Genomic DNA, 22538 nt, shown 5'->3' with positions numbered 1-22538 from the left:
ATCTTTGCAAGTTGTGTTCAAGTCACATAATCTCTTTTCCTTATTCTAAATTGGATATAATAAAAAGAGCTACACCATAAAGTGTTATAAACACTAAATAATATAATGCTTCAGCATAACGATTATATTGCTGCTGTTAAAGCTTTTCCCTCAAAAAAAATGAGTTATACTTTTAATAGATTTATTTTGTAATTTAAATATATTTTTACTTGTTTATAGAAATTAGGATTTTTAAAGAATTTAAGAATAGAATTTTTTTTAAATATTCTTATTTGTAGCCTATAACTTGGTATGTTTTCACATATTACATTATACTGTGCACAGAATTTTTAAAGAGAATATTCCCTTGAAAGAAAAATGAAGGCAGGATTTGACCTGCTTTTGTTATCTCTTAGTTTACTGCATGACATGCATTCCCTCCTACCAAGTTAATTCTAATTTGCATAAGAAGGAGAGGTAAACCCATTGACAGGTTCCTAGCAGGAAACAGCACTCTCAAAGTGAGAAATCTGAGGTGAGTTGAGTAAAGTCACTATTTATAAAAGTTTGACAGGATTTAGAAAAACCTAAACTACAAAATGTAGTTCTCTAAAACCTCAAAGTTCCCAAAAGCTGGGAAACAGCAGGAAGTTATTTTACCACCATAGGCCTAAAAAGCCAAGGGGAGATGGTAATGGCCCATATGAGAATCACACGACATTAGCTATAGCTTTCCAAAAAGGTGTGCAGGAAACTCATAGCACCCCATCAGACAGGGTACCAGGGGAACACCATCTGATATTCATTCTCCTATCCTTTCGCCTCCTGCTAGTGCCTCTAATTGGCCATGTCCAAGAGGAAGCCAGAGGATGTAGGAGCTGATACTGGTGATTCTCCCAGATGCAGAGTAGGTTGAAAAAGGATAAAGTGTGGATATGAAGAAAAAAATGAAAGTTATCTAGCACATATTCAAAAACCACATGTACTTATATTCTGTGCAGCATATACGGTTGCCAGATAAAACATAGAAGCTTCACTTAAATTTGAAACAAACAATGAATTTTTTTCATATAGTTATGTTCCATGCAGTATTTGGAACATACACTAAAAATTATTCATTGCTTATCTGAAATTCAAATTTAAGTTAGTATCGTATATTTGTATTCACTAACCTGGCATCCTTAACTATGTGAAATAAAACAAGTTACAACCATCCTTTGTCACAGGAATTTGGGAGCTGACTCCATCTAATCACAAGGAAAGCAAATGATGGTGTGCACTCAGCTACCCATGTCCATTCTACAATCCCCCTGAATCATGTTGTAAGGAGACTTCTTCCCCAACCAAAGAAAATTTTGTCCCATGCTTTGCTTACCTCTGGCAAAACTTCAATGTTGTTTCTGGCCAGAAAAAGTTTCCGGAGCCTCTTCAAGAACTTAATCTCTTCAGGTATGCAAATGAGCTGATTGTAGTTAAGTTGAAGTTCAGAAAGATTCTTAAGAAAACAAAGTTCTCTAGGAATACTGGTTAGCTGGTTATGATTTATAGTCAAATATATAAGGCTTTCTAATCTGAAAATTAAACAAAGTATATGAATGAAACACAGAAAAGGAAAGTCTATTGCACAGACACTGCTTGTCAAAAGCCATGTGTCAATTAATCTTCTTGTAGCTCATCTGAGCTTTATTTCAGTCAAATGTTCACAACTACTTTGAATAATCAGAGCATAAAAAATCTTGGTTGTAATCAAACTTTTGAAAATAATTTATATTCAGATAGCTTACATTAAAAGTAGTTTATGTAATCAAATCCTAAATTTTTAAAAAATGTATTTTTATTGATTTTTACAGAGAGGAAGGGGGAGTGATAGAGAGTTAGGAACATCGATCAGAGAGAAACACTGATCAACTGCCCCCCTGAACGCCCCCTATTGGGGAACAACCCTGCAACTGGAATCGAACCTGGGACCCTTCAGTCTGTGGACCGATGCACTATCCACTGAGCCAAACCAATCAGGGAAAAACCTAGATTTTAAAGAAAGAAAATTCTATTTTCATTCTGTGTACATACACATTCAGTATATTAAAGAGAAAGCCAAAAACAAAGGAGGACATATACATGCAGAAATATACATATACATATAAACACCTACATGGATATAAGTATCGGTAGAGGTATAGTTACAGATTATAGATCTTGTGCCAAAAATTTGTGAGAACCACTTAGTTCCTGTGGAAGAGGCAAAGATGGGTCAAACACAGACTCTTTATTTATATATCATGGCCTAGAAGGAAATACTACCTAAAGCCATAAAATGAGGATAGAAAATGCCATTGGACTGGGAGAAAAATATTATGAAAATTTGAGTCTATGATTACAGACATGATACCTGAGGTATATCATAAGCATTTTTGAAAAACTGACATTTGAACTTGGCATTGAATAATAAAACTTGTAAAATTAGGGCAACAAGAGGACACTGTAAGCTAAGAAAATATCATTTTGAATAAAGAAACAACAAAAAAAATTAGCACTACCTTAGCACCAATTACCTGCATGTGCATTTAATCTAATCATCAGTACAACTCTAAGGCTGGAATTATTCACTTAAAATCAGAAGTAAGAAAAATAAAGGATCAGAGGTAGTAAATACCTTGCCCCAATTTCCCATCCAGTAGATAACAGTTTCAAGATTCAAATGCAGACGCATTTACTAGCAAAGCTAATAATAAAAATATGTAGGGCTTGCTTTGACAGTACATATGGTAAAACTGAACTCTATAGAGAAGATTAGCATGTGAGTTTCATTCCATCTCTATAGGTAAAAGAATATTTCAAAATTAAAGAGGTGGTCAAGGACCGCGGCAGCCTGGTGGCATCATAGGACCTCCGAGTCTCTCCCACGGAAGGCCCAAGTTGGACAGACATCAGAAGGGGCACATCTGGGCGAACAGCAGAGGCGGGGCTGGGAGGGAGGACAGAGATAGGAACCTCCTGCAGCCCAGCCTTCCCTGCAGGCCCAGAGGACACCTCAGCAGTAAAGAGCTGGGGTGCAGCTCCACGGAACAGACTAGACGGGAGAGGAAGAAACAGCAATCTGTCCTGGGTGGCTGGCAACACTGAGAACTGGGCCCAGGGGCAGGGGCAGAGAAATGGTGCAAAAAAATATCAGTGCTCTAAAGCCTGCTAGAATTGAACGAGATTCTACAGATGGGAAATTGGCCCACTCCATCCCCCTGCGGCTCACAGGGCAGCAAGCTGAAGGTAAAAGCACTGAAACTGGGAAAGAAAAAATAATCCAGTCTAAGTAGTTTGTAATTGTTGCTGCTAAGCCCATAACGTGGAGCAGAACTGGAATTCAGGAACTAGCTACCCCCACCCAACCATTCCAGTCCCCTGTGGTACATCCTAGTGGAAGCAGCTAAGTCAACCTGGAGTCACTCTGACTATAGGGAGTGGCACACGGAGCACACAGAATATCCATAGCCTCTCCTGAGGATCCATGGGAGGGGTTCCCTGAGTCTGAGATGACAGGGTAGTGGAGGGGATGCCCAGCTACTGGGGAACGAGGAGAGGTCTGCACAGTTTAGGGGCACTGCCCCAAGAGATCCAGGCAACCCCTGCAATAGAGGTAAGAGAAATAAGAACTACTGCTTCAACGCCACCTACTGGAGAACAAATACCTCTAGGTTTAATTCTTTTTAAAAGCAGTTTACAATTATGCAAATACCAGAGCAGAGAATTAACCCATTAAACACAATGAATAACCAAAATAACAAAGGAAATCCAAAAGAAAATCTTAAAACCTCTAGAAAAGAACTTAAAGTCATGGAAATATGTGGTTTAAATGTCAGAATATTCAAGATGGCAGTTCTGAAAAGCTCAACAAGATACAAGAAAACTCAGGCAATTCACAAACTCAGAAATAAAATCAGTGAACAAAGAGGACTATTTTACTGAAGAGGTAACAACTATAGAGAAAGAGCCAAACAAATACTGTAGCTGAAGAACTCAATAAAAGAGATGGAGAATGAACTAGCGAGCTTAGAAAATAAAGCAGACGAAGTGGAGGGAAGAATTTGTAATATCAAAGATAGACATCTAGAAATGAGTCAGATGGAAGAGAAATTTGAGAGTAAAAAAAAAAAGTGAAAACTCTATAACTATCAGATTCCATCAGAAAGAGCAATCTCTCTCTCTCTCTCTATATATATATATATAGAGAGAGAGAGAGAATATGCAAATTAGGCCGGGACGCTGTAATGGGTCATGACCACAGGAGGAGGTTGTGCGTGCAGGTGAGGCCTGGAGTGGACATAAACAGGGACAGGGAGGCCAGCCCGCAGCCTCTGTGGCCGAGCACAGGCCTTGAGACGAGATGGTGGGCACACCTCCAATGGAAGCAGCACAGCTCCCTCCCACCTGGAGGAAGTCCAGGAAACCTCAGGTTGGGGAGGCACTGTAGCTGACAGGTAGAAGCAGACCTCCGGGAGCCTTGGTCCAACCACAGATCTGCCCCCATTTCTAAGCTAAACAAAGCAGACCCATTTACACAGATTCGCCCCTCCCACGCATATACAGGTCTAGTAGACACTGACATAAAGAGAGAAAAGAGTGGTAACTACACCTGGGTAGATCAAGGCCAGTTACGTACAATTTTTGACAGCAACCACATCTGAAACCTACCTAAAGGGACCCAGAATCAACACAACCAGTAGTGGGTTTCAGAACACACAAGAACTCAACCCAAATAGACACATAAACACCACACTCAAAGGTACATCAGGTTCCAGTCCTTACTGGGAACAACCCCACCTCGGGGGGCAGCCCCTGCACAACATTTCCTACACAGTGATAGTGGTTTACCTTTATAGACACCTAGCCTGAAGGGCTATGATTGTACCACTGAGCCCATCAAACCATCTCGAGACAGCAGTTTGCATGCCAGGCTCATAGTCAGCTAGCCTGAAGTCAATACCACCCACAAAAGGGCCATAGTACTCAGGACCCAATTACAACAGGAGAGCCTAAACAACCCAAACAAGAAACATTCCTAGAGCGCCCTGCACAGGAGATCAAGGAGATTGCAACATTCAGACACCTCCTATGTGGAAGGCCGCCACACAAAGACGAGGAGCAATGGCGTTCTGTCATATACAGAAACAAACACAGAGACAGCCCAAACGGGGAAACAAAGAAACAGGCCCCAAATGAAAGAGCTTTTCCCAAAATCACTACTAAGTCAATCTTTTGTGTCGAAAAAGAAATGAATGAGAGAAACAGAAAGAACAAAAATAATAACCAATTAAATTAAAGCTAACATCCATTAAGTACTTATTATATCACAGGTTCAACCCTAAATGTCTTTGATGGATTAGCTTATTTAACCATCAAAACAATCCTGTCCTGTGAGCATGGAACAAATTGACATACCTTGATGTGGACTTGGGGGGACAAGAGATAAATCATGGAACTTATCCTATATAGTATAAGGCTAATATGCAAATTATCCCATCAACCAGTTTGACAAGGATGGGGCCAATCAGCCAACCACCTATGGACCCTCCCCCCAGCCAGCCCTGCCCCTGATTGGCTCCCCACCCCGATCCGGGGCAGGGCCAGCCCTATCGGCCCCAATCAGGGCAGGCCGGCTGGACTCCACCCATGCATGAATTCATGCACCGGGCCTCTAATATACTTATATGTATAACCCAGGGACACAGGCAATAGGGTAGTGAAGACCTGGGCAGTGGGTCGGGCCAGGGAGGAAGGGGGGAAAGGAGCGGAAATGGGAGACATCTGTAATATTATCAATAATAAAAAAATATATTTAAAATCCCCAACCATGTGAAATAGGCACTATTATTGTCCTCCTTTTGCAGATGAAGACACAAAAGTATAGGAAGGTGAAGAACTTTCACTCTGCCTGGAACCATGCCTTATAACTCTTCAGCTTATATCTAAGGCACAACTAGAATACTGACAATCCACAGTCATCTGTAAAACAGTGTAGACCTATCCATTTTCCAATTCTACTTGCTTTCACTTTTCTGACATATCACCATAGGTTTATACGGTTCCTTTTAATATTTTTTTTGTACTTTAAACAGAGCTTACAAAATTGTGAAATCATAACATGTTACAGCTGCAAAGATTTTGGAATTCACGTACTCAGATTTAAGTAAATAAGCAAGCAGACAAATACTGGCATTTTCATTGCTATAGATATTCCTCTTCTTAAAAAATTAAATTGCTTCAAAAATTTTTTTCTAGTTGCTCTGACTTAAAACCTTACTTTCTCTGCAAAAAAAATTTACCTGGGAAACAATACATTTGCTAGAAGTATTGGCAAGTGAATTAGAATAGACTTTTATGATACCTTTTCTATCAATCTGAAAATGATTTACAATACTCACATGAAATAAATTTACCATCACCAGTTCTGTAGTGGAGCAACCTCTAAGAACTGGAGTTGGGAGGTTAGTAACACTTAGAAATGTATGTTTCGAACCCCCGCTCTTACACTTAGACTGCCAAGCCATGCTGTTTCATTTTTCTGCGGTGTTTAAGGAATCATCTGCTTACAAATGGTGGCTTGTCTCGTCCTTCAGATGCCCCTTTGCTATGTACAAATCCCACATGGGCTTGAAGCTCAGCATAAGGTTTTCAGAGGGCCCTGGTGGGTTGGGGGGGGGGGGGAGGGGTGGGCGGTAATGGGGTAGGGAGTTAACTAAATGTTGCTATCAACAAAATTACCTGCTGACTTCTTTAGGAATATATGTGAGCTGATTGTTGTTCAGATTAAGTAGGATCAAATTTTTCAAGCCATCTGTTAGAAAATAATTTTAGACACTTTAGTTATATATATATGTTAGCTATAATTTTTAGCCATTTTTCTGTATAACTTGATTTTCCTTCTGATTTCTTGTCTTGCCCATGGCTCTTGGGTTGCTGATAACAGATAACTTCTTAAACTCGCTTCAAAAACAAAAAAGGTGAATTTATCTCACAAAATTTCACTATGCTAAATCATGGTGCCTGAGGACAGAAGTTATAGCCTAGTTAACGGAACTCAAACCAGAAAGGCTCTACAAAAGGCACTGGAACACATAAATATTTGTGGAGGGAATGAATGAAGTCCAAGGATTCTTCTTTACGGACGACATTCATCTACCCAACAAAACACCCCGTGGGAAATCAGTCTAACACTCCATGCCCCCTGCATCTGTGAATCCCGCACTCAGCTCTAACAGGCCCAGCAAGTGTGCCCACCCAAGCACACAACACCATCTCTCGGCATTGTGCACACCTGCTCCTTTGGGGGGCTCACCTCTCCTGCCCACGGTTCTGTGCCCTGTGCCCCACTTACAAAATTGTGAAATCATAACATGTTACAGCTGCCAAGATTTTGGAATTCACATACTCAGATTTACACAGTGCCTCTGTGAGATTGTCCATGATGAGTTTCTTGAGAGCTGAGCAGGTTGGACTCCCACTCAGCCAGCTCCTAGCAATTGCTGCCATGTGGCAAGGTGATTCCAGTCTTGCCTAATCTTTCTTTTTCAAAACAGACAGAAAGGTCCAGAAATCCAGCCTTTATGTGAATTCTCTTGATCTGCAAATCTTGGCACTAAATTCAAACTTATATGTAATACTTTCAACAATAAAGCTAAATTTAAACAAATAAATGCATTGGAGTACAGAGAGAGAGAGAGAAGAAAAACACAGACAAAACAGAACCAACCTATTTGTGACTCAGATTCAGCTCATGAGCCACCCATTTACAACCGCTATCTTATGATTACTTAAGCCAATTAAATTGTTTTAGATTTTATCACAATCCCCAGCACAGAGTGTATGACTGACCCAGCTTAGGATACACATGTAACCCTGATTCAGTCTGCTCTGGTCAGGGGACAGGGTCATGTAATACATGCTGAACAATGCAGTTGGATAATGATAATCTGATATAGACCATAATTTATGTCAATCACATAGGATTTTCAAAGTTCAACAGCCCCAAAATTAAGACATACAGGAACTAAAGACATTTAGGGGCAGTGTACACAGATTACATATATTTTACAAACATAATTTAAAGGCAACATGAGAAGAAAAATTTCCTTACAGAAATCTACATTAGCATTAAATTGTTTAATATTATATATATCAGATTTTACTTAAATTTATTCCCTCAGTATAGTTAATAAAATGTTGTCTACTTGTTTCCATTCCCTGAATTTTTTCTTATGTAAACTGTTTTCTTCCTAAGTAAACTGTTAATAGAATGCTGAATATGTGGTTTTGTATATATAAAGTGCATGAACATTGATAAGTATTTGTCCCAATTTTTTTTAACCTTCACCTGAGGATATGTTTTTATTGATTTGAGAGAGAAAGAGAGAGAGAGATGGAGAGAGAGAAAGAGAAACATCGATGTGAGAGAGACACATAGATTAGATCAGTTGCCTCCCTTATGTGCCGTAACAGAGGCTGGAGATTGAACCTGCAACCCAGGTACATGCCTTTGACTGGGAATTGAACCTGACACCCATGGACGCATGCCGGGGTTCTTGTTCCAGCACCTAGAAGGGTTCAGCAATCTGGAGAAGGCTGTGCGTAGATTAAATAGGAGTCCAGAGATGAAAAATAATTTTGAAAGGCATTTGGGGGTCAGAGGAGCCTAATTTAAAGGAAACTAAGATCTCAGATCTCCTCGTCTCAGGACCCATTTTTTATTAACACAATTTGTCCTAAGACAAGGCAGAGATATACACTTCAAAGGGTCAGGGTTTCGTATACAGAGACACTGTCAGATTGGAAGAATTAGCCTACGGCTGTTCAGGTGTTTGGCCAGTAGGAGGCAATAACATGTAGATTAAGATGCCCTTGGCTGTCTGGCAGCAAGCAATCAATTTAATGTATCCTATTCAGGTTTGGGGAATGACATCAGCCATTCCCAGAGTCAGCCCTGCTGAACATGCTGGAATTGGTTTCCGGCAGGTGCACAGGCCAACACTCTAACCCCTGAGCCACACCTGCCAGGGCTAAACCTATTATCTTGATCAAAGACTGTGACTTAGTATCTGAGACAAAATAAAAAGTATAAAGGAAAAGGAGAGCTGTGGAAAGCTTTCCTTGATTTGATTTTCCACTAGTTTTTACTCTGGCACAAAGAAAGGGCCCATAGATTCAAGAGTACAAACAGACATGAAAATTCACTACACTAATGCTTGCTTATTTTCTTAGGTCTACATCTAAAGGAATATACTACAATAGCTGAAAAAAAAAGTCCCCAGAATTTCAAGAGTAGCATGTAAATATCTCCCCCCAAAAACAAAACATGTAAAGTTCCTTTTTCATCTAAATTGTTAAATATAAGGGAATTCAGTTCTAAATATAAGGGGATTAATTTTGAGACTATAATACTGCTTTTCTTTGACTAACTTACCACATGCTCCAGAAGCAAATCTATTAATTCTATTTCCAAATAAATGGAGATTCTTCAGGGATGTGAGGTATTTCACCTCTTCTGGAACTTCTTCTAAAAGGTTGTTTCCCAGATTTAGTACTGTCAACTGCAAACATATAGAGATTTAATGGACTCAGACATTACCTACCTTCAAATGAGAAAAAAGAAATAATTAAGTCCCTTTGCTGAGATGGACATTACCTATGAAAACTTCAGCATGATCACAAACAATCCTTTTACACATATCTAAAATGATTTTTATAAATAAAGTTCATTTTAGTTCGTGTTCAAACACTTTATGCTAATTAAAGCACACTTTAATTTTCAATTAAAGCACTTTAATAAAATTGTATTGCAAACCATTCCAAGGGTATTTAAAAATGCAGTTAATGGCTCATTTATAACTCACTTGAACAGCTCGAGAATACCCTAGCATTGTGACCTATAGACTCAAACCCATTATAAGAAATCAACAAAGGAGCTAATTTCCTGAAGTCAGAAATATTGCCAAAGATCTGAGGTTCTCCTGTCATACGACTCCCAAATGAAGCATTAAATTCAGGTGGAGCAAGAGGCGAGTACAAGGATAACAGGCATGACTGCAGTGGGCCAGGCGGGCGATGAGGATGGCTTGGGCGACATCTTTGCCTAGCCCTAGATCCTTTTCCTGCTCTGCTCTACTCTGCTTCCTTCGCCCCCTTATGGGTTTCTCCTGATAGTGTAGCCTCAATTAATTATAAAAATCTATGACTCAGGCTCTCAGAGATATATAGTGTCACAGAAGCCAAGAGAAAAGAAAAGGCAGCTATTTTAAGAAGGTAACTGTGGATCAAATCCTAGAGAAAAGTTAAGTAAAATAAAAACAAAGAAATAACCATTGGAATTAGCAATGTGAACCGCAATAGTGACCTTGACAACAGGAGAGAAGTGTTGGAAAGGAAACTCTGCTTGAGGTGTGCTGTCAAGAAAATGTGAGAAAGCAAAGACAATTATTTGAAGAACTTTTGCTATAAAAGGACACTGGAAAATTAGGCAGCTGGAGGGTTTGTTTTTCCCTAAAATAACATACATTTCAGTTTATTATATGCTGATGGACATAAACCTGTAGAGAATGAGTAACTACTAATACAAGGAGAGGGATACTTGCAGAAATCAAAATCCTTTAGATTTTAAGAGGATAGGATCCAAGTTGCAAGCAGGACCTTTTCATCCAGGGAGTAAGAAGGAAGGTAGAAAAAAGGTGTGTGCAGATCAGAACACTGGATCGATTTGGTGATGGAAAGATAAGGGAGCTCCTGACTGATAGTGTCAGTTCTTCAATGAAATGTGGACCAAAGTCCGCTGAGAGGAGGAGATGTAAGAAGTTTGATGAAATGTAATTTTGAAGATCAATCTTGGGAAATATACTAGGATAGCTGACAGTCAACAGTTAGCTCTCAAGATTATACAAAGTAGATAGATAACCCAAGAAAAGGCACTTATCTGGATTACACATCCTATATAAGAAAAGGCTAATATGCAAATCAACTGAATGATGAAACAACCAGTTGTTATGACACACACTGACCACTAGGGGGAAGACACTCAATGCAGCATCTGCCCCCTGGTGGTCAGTGTGCTCCCATAGAGGGAGCACTGCTCAGCCAGAAGCTGGGCTCATGGCTGGCGAGTGCAGTGGCGATTGTGGGAGCCTCTCCCACCTTCTCAATAGCGCTAAGGATGTCCGACTGCTGGCTTAGGCCCGCTTCCCACAGGAAGCGGGCCTAAGCTGACAGTTGGACATCCCCCGAGGGCTCCCAGACTGACTGCGAGAGGGTGCAGGCCGGGCTGAGGGACCCCTCCCCCCTCCCCCCGCCCCGAGTGCACAAATTTCGTGCACTAGGCCTCTAGTTAACTATATGGCTTTGGCTAGAAAAGGCTACCATGTGAAATTCTGAGCACCACCACCAAGAATATGATATTAGATGATGAACAGGGTTCAACTGATAACCTCAACATTTAAAGGATTTCAAAGTTAAAACTAAGATGAAGTCCATGGAACTGGATGATTCTTGATGGAATAAGATCACTAAAAAAAAAGATTCATTGATGACCTTCAAAGTCCTAAAGGTATCTGAAAGACCAGGTGGTTATCCTCTGTCACCGTGGCAAATAAGTCAGAGCTCCAGCATAGATTACATAAACTATACAGAAAGGTCCAAAGACACTTTAGCAAAGAAATGAGTTGCCTTTGAGAAATACCTCAAGACCCAATCTAAATGTTCCATTACTTTAATCGTATTTGTTATATGTGTACTATGTACCTTGTACTATTCTCTATACTACAGTAAAAAAGACACATAAGATTCCCTCTCTCATAGTGCTTATACATTGGGAAATAAGACAGACAACAAGTAAGTACACAAATAATTTCTGTTACTGCTAAGTGCTACATAAAAGGGAAAGAAAATAGGATAATGGCATGGAAAGTAACTCTGGCTGTCATTAGGGAAGACCTCTCTGAGGAGGTGATGTCTGCAGGAAGGCAGTGGGATGCCTTGGCAAGGCTACTCTAAATGATGTTTTACTCACAAGGCTTTCAGAAATAGCAAGCATCCAGAACGAGCACGACAGTATTGCATTAGTAACACTCTCTATGGTTATGGGCAGTCCCCAAGGGAAGACTTTAGTCATATAAGAGACAACTACTGGGGTAAATTTAAAACTTACATTACTTCAATAATTGTATATAGAATGAAGTTCTGCTGGTGTTTTCAGAATGTAACTCTTCTATTCCTTGAATGTGGCATATTGCTATAAATTGAAATACACCATTGCTACTAAATAGCAATGGACCCATAATGCAGAGAACAATGAACTTTTAAAAGTCATCTAGTGTATCATATAAAATGCAAATGGGCAATTATATATCTTCCTCATGACACAATAATGGGTAGCTTTTTTATTTTGCTAGAAATTTTTATTTATTTTTCTATATTTAGGCTCTCTGAAACTTCTACCCAATTTTCCCCACAGCAATAATAAAAATATAGCAGTCTTCAAAAATGTTAAAGATTGCTATTATATTTCCCCTAAATGTGTTCCATTCTTCCTTAACCAATTTCCTCAGGACATAATTTGCATACCCCTCACCATCCTGGCCACTCTCTAATTTTTGTAAGAAAACATGGTGCCTTGGCTGAGACAAGGGAATGTGGTCTCAGTATAGATGCTGGTGAGACCACAGAATCTTTCTCAGGCAAATGACTATACTTATATTAATGCCGCCTAACCTGGCATCCACTCTTTGATCAGCAGAGCACATTGTTGGTACATAATTAATTTTGTCTGTGACAACAAAACCTGCTAAGTTAACAGTCAAGGAGATCACTCACATCCAAGACTTACACAGTGAAGTTATTTTCTTAAGTTAAATGCAGTTATCCCTGCAGAAACTGCATCGTGATGGTTTGGGCTCAAAAGACATCTCAAGTGAATGTGATGATGTCACTTTAAATTCAAAGTCTAAAACTGGACACCCTAGCTCTGTTTTTCCCATCTGCACTTTGGTTAACGCACCCATCATTCTTGTAATCCTATGGTAGCCCCACTTTGATATCACCTAAGACTTCTTTTTCTCCACCTACATTCAATCAGTCAACAAATTCTATTCTCAAAATTCCTTTTAGATGCAACTTTTCAGCCATATCTCATTGCAATCACTCTCAGAGTAGTAGTCATCACTGCCCAATTATAGTATTACATAGCTGAAGAATGCAATAAAATGGGATGTGCTATCATTTAAATTCCCTTTGTTCAATCCTGTTGGATTACATATAAACAGCTGCCCAAATAATCAGCTGACAAGGATTTTCTTTACCCAGTATTTCCTTAAATATTTTCAACCTCTCTGTAGCCTTTTTGACATCTTTGTATACTTGCCTTAAGTAATGTCTATCCCAACTCTTCCTAAATTTGATTTACCTGATTGCATTGGCCCACTCATACCTCTAAGTTATAATCTATTTGTGGCCTGCCTTGAAATAAATATGTGTGTTCTCTTACATCCTGGATGTGAGATAAGCATCTCAGTGTCCACTGATGCCTTTGGATAATGAAATCTAGGTTTAGTTATGTACTAAGGTAAAGCCTTAATTTGTATGTTTAGCACAGTAACATTTATTGCCTCTGGGATGCTGTTTTGTATTTTAATGTTTTTCTCATAGGAAGAGAAATCTGACTTCTGTACTTAGATCTTTTATTATACATTAAAAAGCCGCTTTCAGCATTAAACAAAAAAGAAAAAGAAAAAAAAAGAAACCTAGGTTTAATGTGTAGCAATCTTTCTATAAGTACGAGAGAAGAGGATAAGAAGTTTGGGAAGAAAATGTATTGATTGGTTTACTAATGACAACACTAACATTTAAATAGTATTTAATGTGGACAAAGCAGCCTTATACACTGTCTCATGTGGATCTCAATACCCTTGATTTTACAGAAAAGGTTCTGGGGTCCAGGCTACCATATATGGTGAAATAACATACCTTCACACTATGGCCTATACTCCTAACTTCTACACTACACACTCTACAGCAATGTGCTGTATATTTTTGAAAAGAATTTTCTATTGCTCAGAACCATCATATAACCCTAGCCCAGTGGTTGGCAAACTGCAGCTCGTGGCCTCCTGGTGCTTACCACAGGCTGTGTTCTTACACTGACTGTACAGAAATAGGAGGCAGAGTAAACTTACCCCATATACACCTCAGCTCAGGCTCTTTGCCTGGTCTGTATTGTGAATGGGGAGACATTGAGAAAAACAAAAAACAAAACAAAAAACTGCAGCTCGTGAGCCACATGCGGCTCTTTGGCTCCTTGAGTGTGGCTCTCCCACAAAATACCACGTGCGGGCGCGCACGTACAGTGCGATTGAAACTTCATGGCCCATGCACAGAAGTCGGTATTTTGTGGAAGAGCCACACTCAAGGGGCCAAAGAGCCGCATGTGGCTCGCGAGCCGCAGTTTGCCGACCACTGCTAGCCTGTGTGGCTCACTTGGCCAGAGCATCAACCTGTATACCAAAAAATGGTGGGTTTGATTCCCCATCAGGGCATATACCCAGTTGAGGATTCAATCCCTGGTTAGGGCACATGCGAGAGGCAACCAATTGAAATTTCTCTCTCACATTAATGTTTCTCTCTCTCTCTCTAATCAATAAAAAAAGAATGATCATAAATAAGCACATACATACACATAATACATTCATACACTAGTCATAATAGCAACAATAATTTACTGAAAAGTTTCTATGTGCCAGGCATTGAGCTTTATATATATTAACATTTAATTAAATCCCCAAATATGAAGACAGTTGTTTTTTTTCACACCTGTATCCTCAGAATCAGCATAGACACAAAAAGATTAATTTGTTAAAAGAATGGCTATGTAAACAAATAAAAGGTGGGGATAATTCATGTAGTGTTCAAACCTGCCATCTTTAGGCAACACAGTTTTGTTTTTAGGTACTATAAATTGAAAAACAAACCCTTGTAAATCACACACTAAGTGTATAGAATAAAATAATAGAGCTGAACGTAACCTCATGTTATAGATGTAGGCCCTGATTGAGTGACCTTGACAAGTGGCTTAATCTATTCCTGAACCATAAGTTTTACTAACAATATGAGGGTAATAACTTCCTTAAAAATGAACGGAGTTCTTAGCATTGTGACAGCTCTCACTAAATGGTTGATGATGTTATTCTATTGTATACCACTTTGTGAGTGCAGAAACATAAAAGTATCATTTTTGTTTTAGGAACTTAAAAATATCAAGACAATATGAATGGTGCATTCTATGCAAAATATGGCCAAGATCAGTATATTGGGGCCAACTGGACTTCCTCCAATGACAAAAGAAATATTAGTCCAAAAGGCAAGCATAGTATATATATAAAAAGTGGTAGCAAAATATCATTATTAACAAAGAGTATGGCCTGTAGCAACACAGGCAAGAGTTCAAAGTAACATTTCAAGAATCCATTTAGGGATTTTATAGGAAACTAGAGGCCCGATGCACAAAATTCGTGCTCTTGGGGGGAGAGGGGTCTCTCAGCCTCGCCTGAACCCTCTTGCAGTCCAGGAGCCCTCAGGGGATGTCCGACTGACGGCTTAGGCCAGATCCCCGCCCCCTACCCCCCACGTGAAGCGGGCCTAAGCGGCAGTCAGACATCCTTAGCATTGCTGCAGAGGCAGGAGAGACTCAGGGCTTCTGGCTGAGCGGTGCTCCCCCTGTGGGAGCGCACTGACCACCAGGGGACAGCTCCTGCATTGAGTGTCTGCCCCCTGTTGGTTAGTGCACGTCATACCGACCGGTCATTCTGCTGTTCAGTCGATTTGCATATGAACCTTTTATTATATAGGACTGTTAGAATAAGAATTCTTGTATCTTTGAACTATGACATACAAATCACCAAGTTACAAAGACAAGGACACTGTGCAACAGAGGTCATTCATCAGTATTTCGGCCAAATGCCACAACATGCCCTGCCCACTTTCTCTGCTTTATTTTTCTCTTTAGCACTAATCACTTTCTCATATCCTATTTGTTTTATTTGTTTCTTATATCTCATCTGATTAGAACTTAAGGACTTAAGCTCCATGAAGGCAGGGATTTTCATGTTCTGTTTGTTGATGAGTTACTAGTTCCTAGTGCCTGAGACACAAATGGTGCTCAATCTTATGTTTGGATTCATTAAATGAAGGCAGAATTGAGGCAGAAAGGCAGAAAGAGATTAAGTGTCTTATATTTACCTGTAAGTGGCTAACCCAGTTAAGGTGCCCAAGACTCCAAATTCACATTCAGGGCTCTTTGCAGCTTTCTAAACTTTCTTTCTTTTAAACCACAATGTACTACTTTATTTTATTTTTTATTTTTTGGTTAATCCTCACCCGAGGATATTTTGTCCACTGATTTTTAGAGAGAGTGGAAGGGAAGGGGAGAGACACAGAGAGAGAGAAACATCAACGTGAGAGAGACACATTGATTGGTTGCCTAACATAGGAGGATTGAGCCTACAACCGAAGTATGTGCCCTCGACCAGAATCGAACCTGGGACCCTTCTGTTCATGGGCCGACACTCTACCCACTGAGCCAAACCAGCTAGGGTGTAACTTTCTATCTTCTTAACCCCTCGTCTGCTCTTTGATTAGCAAATGTGAAAATGACTGAGCAGTATTTCTCAACTGTGTAAATACTAGTAATCTATATTCATCTTTCGAGTGTTTCCAGCAGTTTTTATTCAAGACTAGATGCTCGATGCACGAAACCCGTGCAAGAGTAGGCCCTCGTGGCCCCAGCTGCCTTGCAGCCCTGTCCCCCACCCACTGGTCTTCTGGAAGGTCGTTCTGGAAGGTCATTCTGCCATCCAGTCTAATTAGCATACTAGCTCTTTATTATATAGGATGGTTCTAGAACTCCCATTATACAGGAAATTTTTTTAAAAATTCCACAACCTTAGAGACGATATATAAGAAAAATTATGAGTTCATGAACAGCTGAACAATATCATTGCCTTAAGTAGAGAGCTGGCTCAGCTCAGCCCTTAAATAAGAAATCATATTTTACTTTTAAAAATGAATATAACTGATTTGAAACTACTTCAAAAGAAACGAATGTCCCTCCTTCCCATTCCCTGACAACACTCCATTTCAAAGTTCAGCCTGCTGTATCAGTCAGTGTGGTTCAATGGTTGAACATCAAACCATGAACCCAGAGGTCCCTGGTTCAATTCCTGGTCAGGGCATATGCCTAGGTTTTAGGCTTGATTCCCAGGGAGGTGTGTGGGAGGCAGCCAATGAATGATTCTCTCATCACTGATATTTCTATCTCCCCTTCTCTCTTCCTCTCTAAAATCAATACAAATACTTTATAAAAAATTTCAGCCTGCTGTAGGAAACTAAAAAGGAACCTCCTTCCTATACCCCAAATGTCTCTTCATTCTGTAGGCAAAAGCCTCGAGAGTCCCCAGGATGCACAGCATTTCAGGGATCCTCAAGTGCACTTCCAGATGGAGCCCCCAAGGTAGACAATTAGATCTAGACTCCCAAGCCTTTCCAGAAGACACCCTCCAGAAAGATGAGTATGGCAGAGACCTAATCCTGAGTTCAGATGTGCTCCAAAGAGAACATGAACAAAATGAAACTACTTCTTCCCCTATCACATAGAATTCCTAAGGGAGAACACGTCCAGGCACCTCTCTAACAAGGATCCACAGGAAGTGTTCAAGAAACCAAATCTCTACATATCAAAGCCAACTGTTCTCTCACCTCTTTGATCCTTAATCCAAAAAGATGAACTCTTCCTCACCTGGGTCAAGGTGCTTAACTCTGAGCACACCTTGGAGACTAGGTTTTTCTGAAGGTTTAGAACCTTCAGGCCAGGCAGGTTTCCTATTGTAGAGGGTATCTTTGTCATCTTCTTCCCATTCAAGGTAATGATCTTAGTGTTTTTACCACCCTTTACTGCTCTAAGGAACAACTTTTCTTCCATGAAGCTGGAGATAGAAACAGGATAATGTACACATTAGGGGTTAAGTTCCTTATTTGGTACCTTTACAATCTCTAATTGCAGAATGGTTGTGTCATGGAAACAAAAAACATTCTGAGATCTATCATGCAGTAGGTGGGAGGCATCAGGCAGTTTCCTGAGTAAGAGGTAGGGAGGGGAAATAGCTGATTCCAGGCTTGGGGTAGAAAATGTACAAGATGAGCTGAGGATATCTTATGCCAGAGACATGGAAGTAATTGAAGACTAAGCAGATCCAAGAACATTAGCACCAACTTATAAGGAACATCACTGGTCTAAAACCAGAAAATTTGAGGATCAGAAAAAATAATCGACAGTGGCCTGGTCCATGAACATGTAAGGATTCATAATGGTAGTTTTAAAAGAAAAGAAACTCACTGATTACAGTGGGGCTCTCTAGGGAACCAATTCATAAGTCTGAAAATTGATCAAGGAAAAAATGCAGCATTTACCAGGTATCTTGATCTGAAGGCCTATGAACTAAAAAGACAAGTTATCTGTTCCCATATATCCAGAATTTAACAAAGGGTTTTCTATTCAAGCCCTTGGCTTCACCTTTAGACTTTTATTTGGCAAGCTTATTTTGTGATTAAATTGGCTCTGACTTGTGGTAAATGTTTTCAAACATGAGCAGTTACTTCATGTATTAGAAATCTGTAGAAATTCCCTCCTGTAATAAAGAAGAATATTGTGTTTTTCTTGGTTTTCTTTTTATATTTGGAAATGGAAGTTTTGATTTAAAGTGCTTTGGATCCTCAAAGACCCACCTTCTAGGGGCAGCTTCACCACTTAATAACCCTATGGGCTTAGTAAGTTATTCATTCTCAACCTCTTTGAGTCTCATTCCCATTAGCTATAAAACAGGAATGACTATACCAACCCCTGCCTTCTGTGAGGAATAAGCTTGCTTATGTAAAGCATTTAGCACACTGCTTAGCACAGTAAATGCTCATTACATAACAGTAATTATGTTTTCTTTTGTACAACCTCACATAGACATTTAAATTCAGATTGCTGTTTTGTTAACAAATCTCAAGCATGAAAGCATAACTCTATTCTCGGGACTAATACAAGGTGCTAACATATGCCTTCTGTGCCAAAGCCTTGTCTCCCTACAGCCACCTGCATACTCTATCTTGTTATTAATCACTACTTCATCTGCTTAGATACCTGAGTGCACTCTCAGTATGAGGGGCTAGGTGACATCTGTCAGAGACGTTTTACAAAGAATTCTCAGTTGGTCGTGAGATTAGAAATACTTTAGGGGTTCACAGACTTTAAAACAGGAAGCAATCTATGAAAAATACAGCTACCAACTCTTACTTTTGGCAAGTAAAAGCACTTAAATTTTCTTATTTTGCCAATGGTTTCAACTTCCAGGCCAATATTTGATTACTACTAGGTTGGATGAACCTCTGAGATTCTACTTACACATGCACAGATGCATATACATCACACATCGTTTTTTGAAGCTTCTGCAAAAAGTAAACAAGAAAACAGAATAATTAAATTAAAAGTAGAAATACACAGTGAAAAAATAGAACAGTGAGGTAAAGCCAGGTCCAATAAGATAACTAATCATCTACAAAGTCTAATGAAGGACAGAATGAAAGCAAAAGAGAAATAGAAAGGGGAGTGGTAGAAGAAGATGCCAAACAATACTTTGGCTCGGGAAATGGGCATTCTTACCCGAGGCATGGAATGGAAGTTAGCAGGCCAGGTAGGAGTGGTGGGAGATGAACAGAAAATGTGCATGCCCTGTCTAAAGCCTGAAGTGGTGAATGGTGACAAGACCAAGTCCTGGCCCTGTGGTGCTGACCGTTCTAATTTTTTTAAAAAACCCAGAAATATGGCTTTTAAGTGAAATCTTCCAGTTCTTAAACACTACCAACTGACTGACCTTTTTTTCTTTAAATCACTTAATGGTCCAAGTAAAATACACCTCTGGGACACACTCAGTCCTCTCATTGGGAAGCTCTGGTGTAGAGTGAGGAAAAGACGATCCAGGGTAACAACCTGAAAGAAAGAGGAAGAGGCACAGCCCAGAACAATGACTGAGACTAAGAAGGAGGAACCAGTAAGGCGTGTTATGAAAAGTCAGAGAATTCCAAGGAGCAGTCTACTGTGAAATGCAGCAGAAAGAAGATAAGGACAGGTAAGTGGTCACTGGTACTAGTTTTAGAAGCAGATTCATTGGAGTAGTGGAGGCTAAAACACAGGTACTGGTTGAAGATAAATAGTTCAAAACCACAGGGTTAAATGAATAGCAATGTGTGGAGCTATCCCCCCCGCACATCTGCTGCTGGCACTGAGCTGGTACAGACCAGAAATGCTGTTGGCCATCTTATAATACGCAGAAGCCTCCACAACAAGGAATTGCCCAGCTCACAAAGCCAATAGTGTCACTGTGGAGAAACACTCTGAGGTAGGTGTGTAAAGCCTTTCTGACTTTATGGGGGGGAGAAAAGCCTGTTTTAAAAACAGTAAGTTAAGACAAGGTCGTTATTTTTGCTCATCAAACTCATGCATTCAGGCTCTCATTAATCCCCATGTTGATACTGTATTTGTAAAGATTACAAACATTAATAGGTGTTTCCTTTTGTCAAGACAAGAGTGAAAGAAGAAAAATCAGGAGGGTTATAAGTCATCCCTGTTTTAAGAATTGATATATTGAGCAATCTTGTAGAAAGGCAGTGAGTTTCAATAAGACATACAGTCATACCATTATAATGAAATAAGACAACTATAAACTTCATGGTAAGTATATTAACAACCTTTTTAATATATTTTTAGTATGTACACTTATTTTAAAGGACCTTTATATTTAACAGATTCATTAAAATCAAATTGTCCTAACTGACACATGAAGGTATAAATTAACCGTAACACACTATCAGAAGTTAAGAAAAAAGAAAGCTCTCTTGACTTCCATTCCACAAAAGACCAAAAGTTTTAAGAATTCACCCAAAGGCAAGGTAAATTAGAAAGCAGCCCTTTTATGAAGAAACACTATTATGTCAGTATCTCTCACTTCTCCTAATAGTCCATTAACCCAATGACAATTCCTTAGTCATATACTATTCTTTCAACTGATCTTAACTCTGTCAACACTTATTAAGCACTTACTATGTAGGCCAGGCAATGTGCTGAATATTGTAATAGTGAGCAAGTTATTTCTAAGCATTTAAAGAGTAGGAGAAGATAACAGCAATAATAAGCAACAATAACAAACTAAATACAATAGCTAATTTCAAGTGAGTAGTCATTAGAAATATGCATTAAGTGGGGTTCCTACCCACCTGGGTGGCAGGATTCTGGGTAGCTTGCCAAGGTAAGTGCTATTTAAGCTGAAGACAGGAGGACAGTAAGCTAGATGAAGCAGGTTGGGTGAAATATTCAACTTTGAATGGCAGCTCAAAGGCCTTCAAGTAGAAGGGAAAAACAATGGGGGAAAGGACAAGAACTTTGTTTGCTTCCTAAACCTTACCTTGAAAAAAGTATTAGAAACCCCACGAGTTCTATTATTTCTACAAGATGCAAAGAGACTATTTTAAACAAGGCAAAGTAGAAGAATCAACTATTAAAACATAATTGACAGGAAGAAAAAACACTCTCATTTGTTCAATAAGCAAAAACAGTATAAAATTGCTAATTAAATTCTCAGAAAAAACAACTGATCGGCTCCTTTACCTAGTTCATGACAACTTGTACCAAGACAATATATTAACAAATCTGTGCCAGCATTAATTTGCACAAACTTCCTTCTTACTGCTTCACATTCTTGCACACTAATTATTCATTTGTCTTTTCTTCAACAACCACCAGTCTGAGAATATTCAAGTCACTTGCCCAAAGGCCTAAATAAACCTTCTTTATTTTAAAATTTCCAAAATTCCAACCTGATTTCCAAGAACCATGCCTTAAATGGCTATTATTTCACTACTTCCCTCATTCTGTTTGGGGCATAATATATTTATTCCAAATCTTTTAAATGCAAGAATATGTTATTGTATTATTTTCAATTATATGTGAGGACAATATACTAGATAGGCTAGATATAATTCTAAAACAAACTGAGTTTTCTCTATTTCTATAATATAAAGTTGTTAACGAATAACAATTTAAACAAATGTTTACTGAATTCATCTTTTATTCTTCTTTTGGCAAACAGATAATATGAACAAAACTATACTGCTCGCTATAGTTATACACACTCTTTCTTGCTTTATACAAGTTGTAAACATATTTAAGTCGATAAAATTCTTGACTTAGCACATTCCAGAATTCTGACATACTTTTTGAGTTAAAGCAAAAGAAAGCTTATGAAACTTCCACTGTATTATCATTACACAGCAAACGAAATTAGTATATCTGCTTTTAAATTAACATCTACCATTTTTTAAATACTTCAGTTTTAGGTTAGAGCTAAAATGATTTTTATCTAAAGCAGTGGTTCTCAACCTTCTGGCCCTTTAAATACAGTTCCTCATGTTGTGACCCAACCATAAAATTATTTTCGTTG

The 22538-nt window shown here is 39.1% G+C and overlaps 1 protein-coding gene and 1 non-coding gene across 5 annotated transcripts in view; one reads left to right on the top strand and one right to left on the bottom strand.

The window, feature by feature from the left end:
* Nucleotides 1-22532, bottom strand: part of LRRC69 (leucine rich repeat containing 69) — a 31717-nt gene extending 9185 nt beyond the window's left edge. For all 4 annotated transcript variants that reach the window (XM_036337683.1, XM_036337685.1, XM_036337684.1 and 1 more), the window contains exons 1-6: nt 19917-22532; nt 19448-19491; nt 17798-17984; nt 9431-9557; nt 6736-6808; nt 1355-1550 (exon numbers count right to left, since the gene is read on the bottom strand). In XM_036337683.1, coding sequence (XP_036193576.1) covers nt 1355-1550; nt 6736-6808; nt 9431-9557; nt 17798-17984; nt 19448-19476 — 612 coding nt within the window. In that variant the 5' untranslated portion in view covers nt 19477-19491; nt 19917-22532. The remainder of the gene's footprint in view (nt 1-1354; nt 1551-6735; nt 6809-9430; nt 9558-17797; nt 17985-19447; nt 19492-19916) is intronic.
* LOC118671034 lies at nt 14112-14243 on the top strand. Its single transcript, XR_004972567.1, has one exon. It is a non-coding gene; the product is annotated as a small nucleolar RNA SNORA51 (small nucleolar RNA).
* Nucleotides 22533-22538: the final 6 nt, after the last annotated feature.

This window comes from Myotis myotis, unplaced genomic scaffold, assembly GCF_014108235.1.
Source record: "Myotis myotis isolate mMyoMyo1 unplaced genomic scaffold, mMyoMyo1.p scaffold_m19_p_16, whole genome shotgun sequence".
In the NCBI taxonomy this organism is placed as follows: Eukaryota; Metazoa; Chordata; class Mammalia; order Chiroptera; family Vespertilionidae; genus Myotis; species Myotis myotis.
This window is presented reverse-complemented; position numbering and strand designations above follow the sequence as displayed.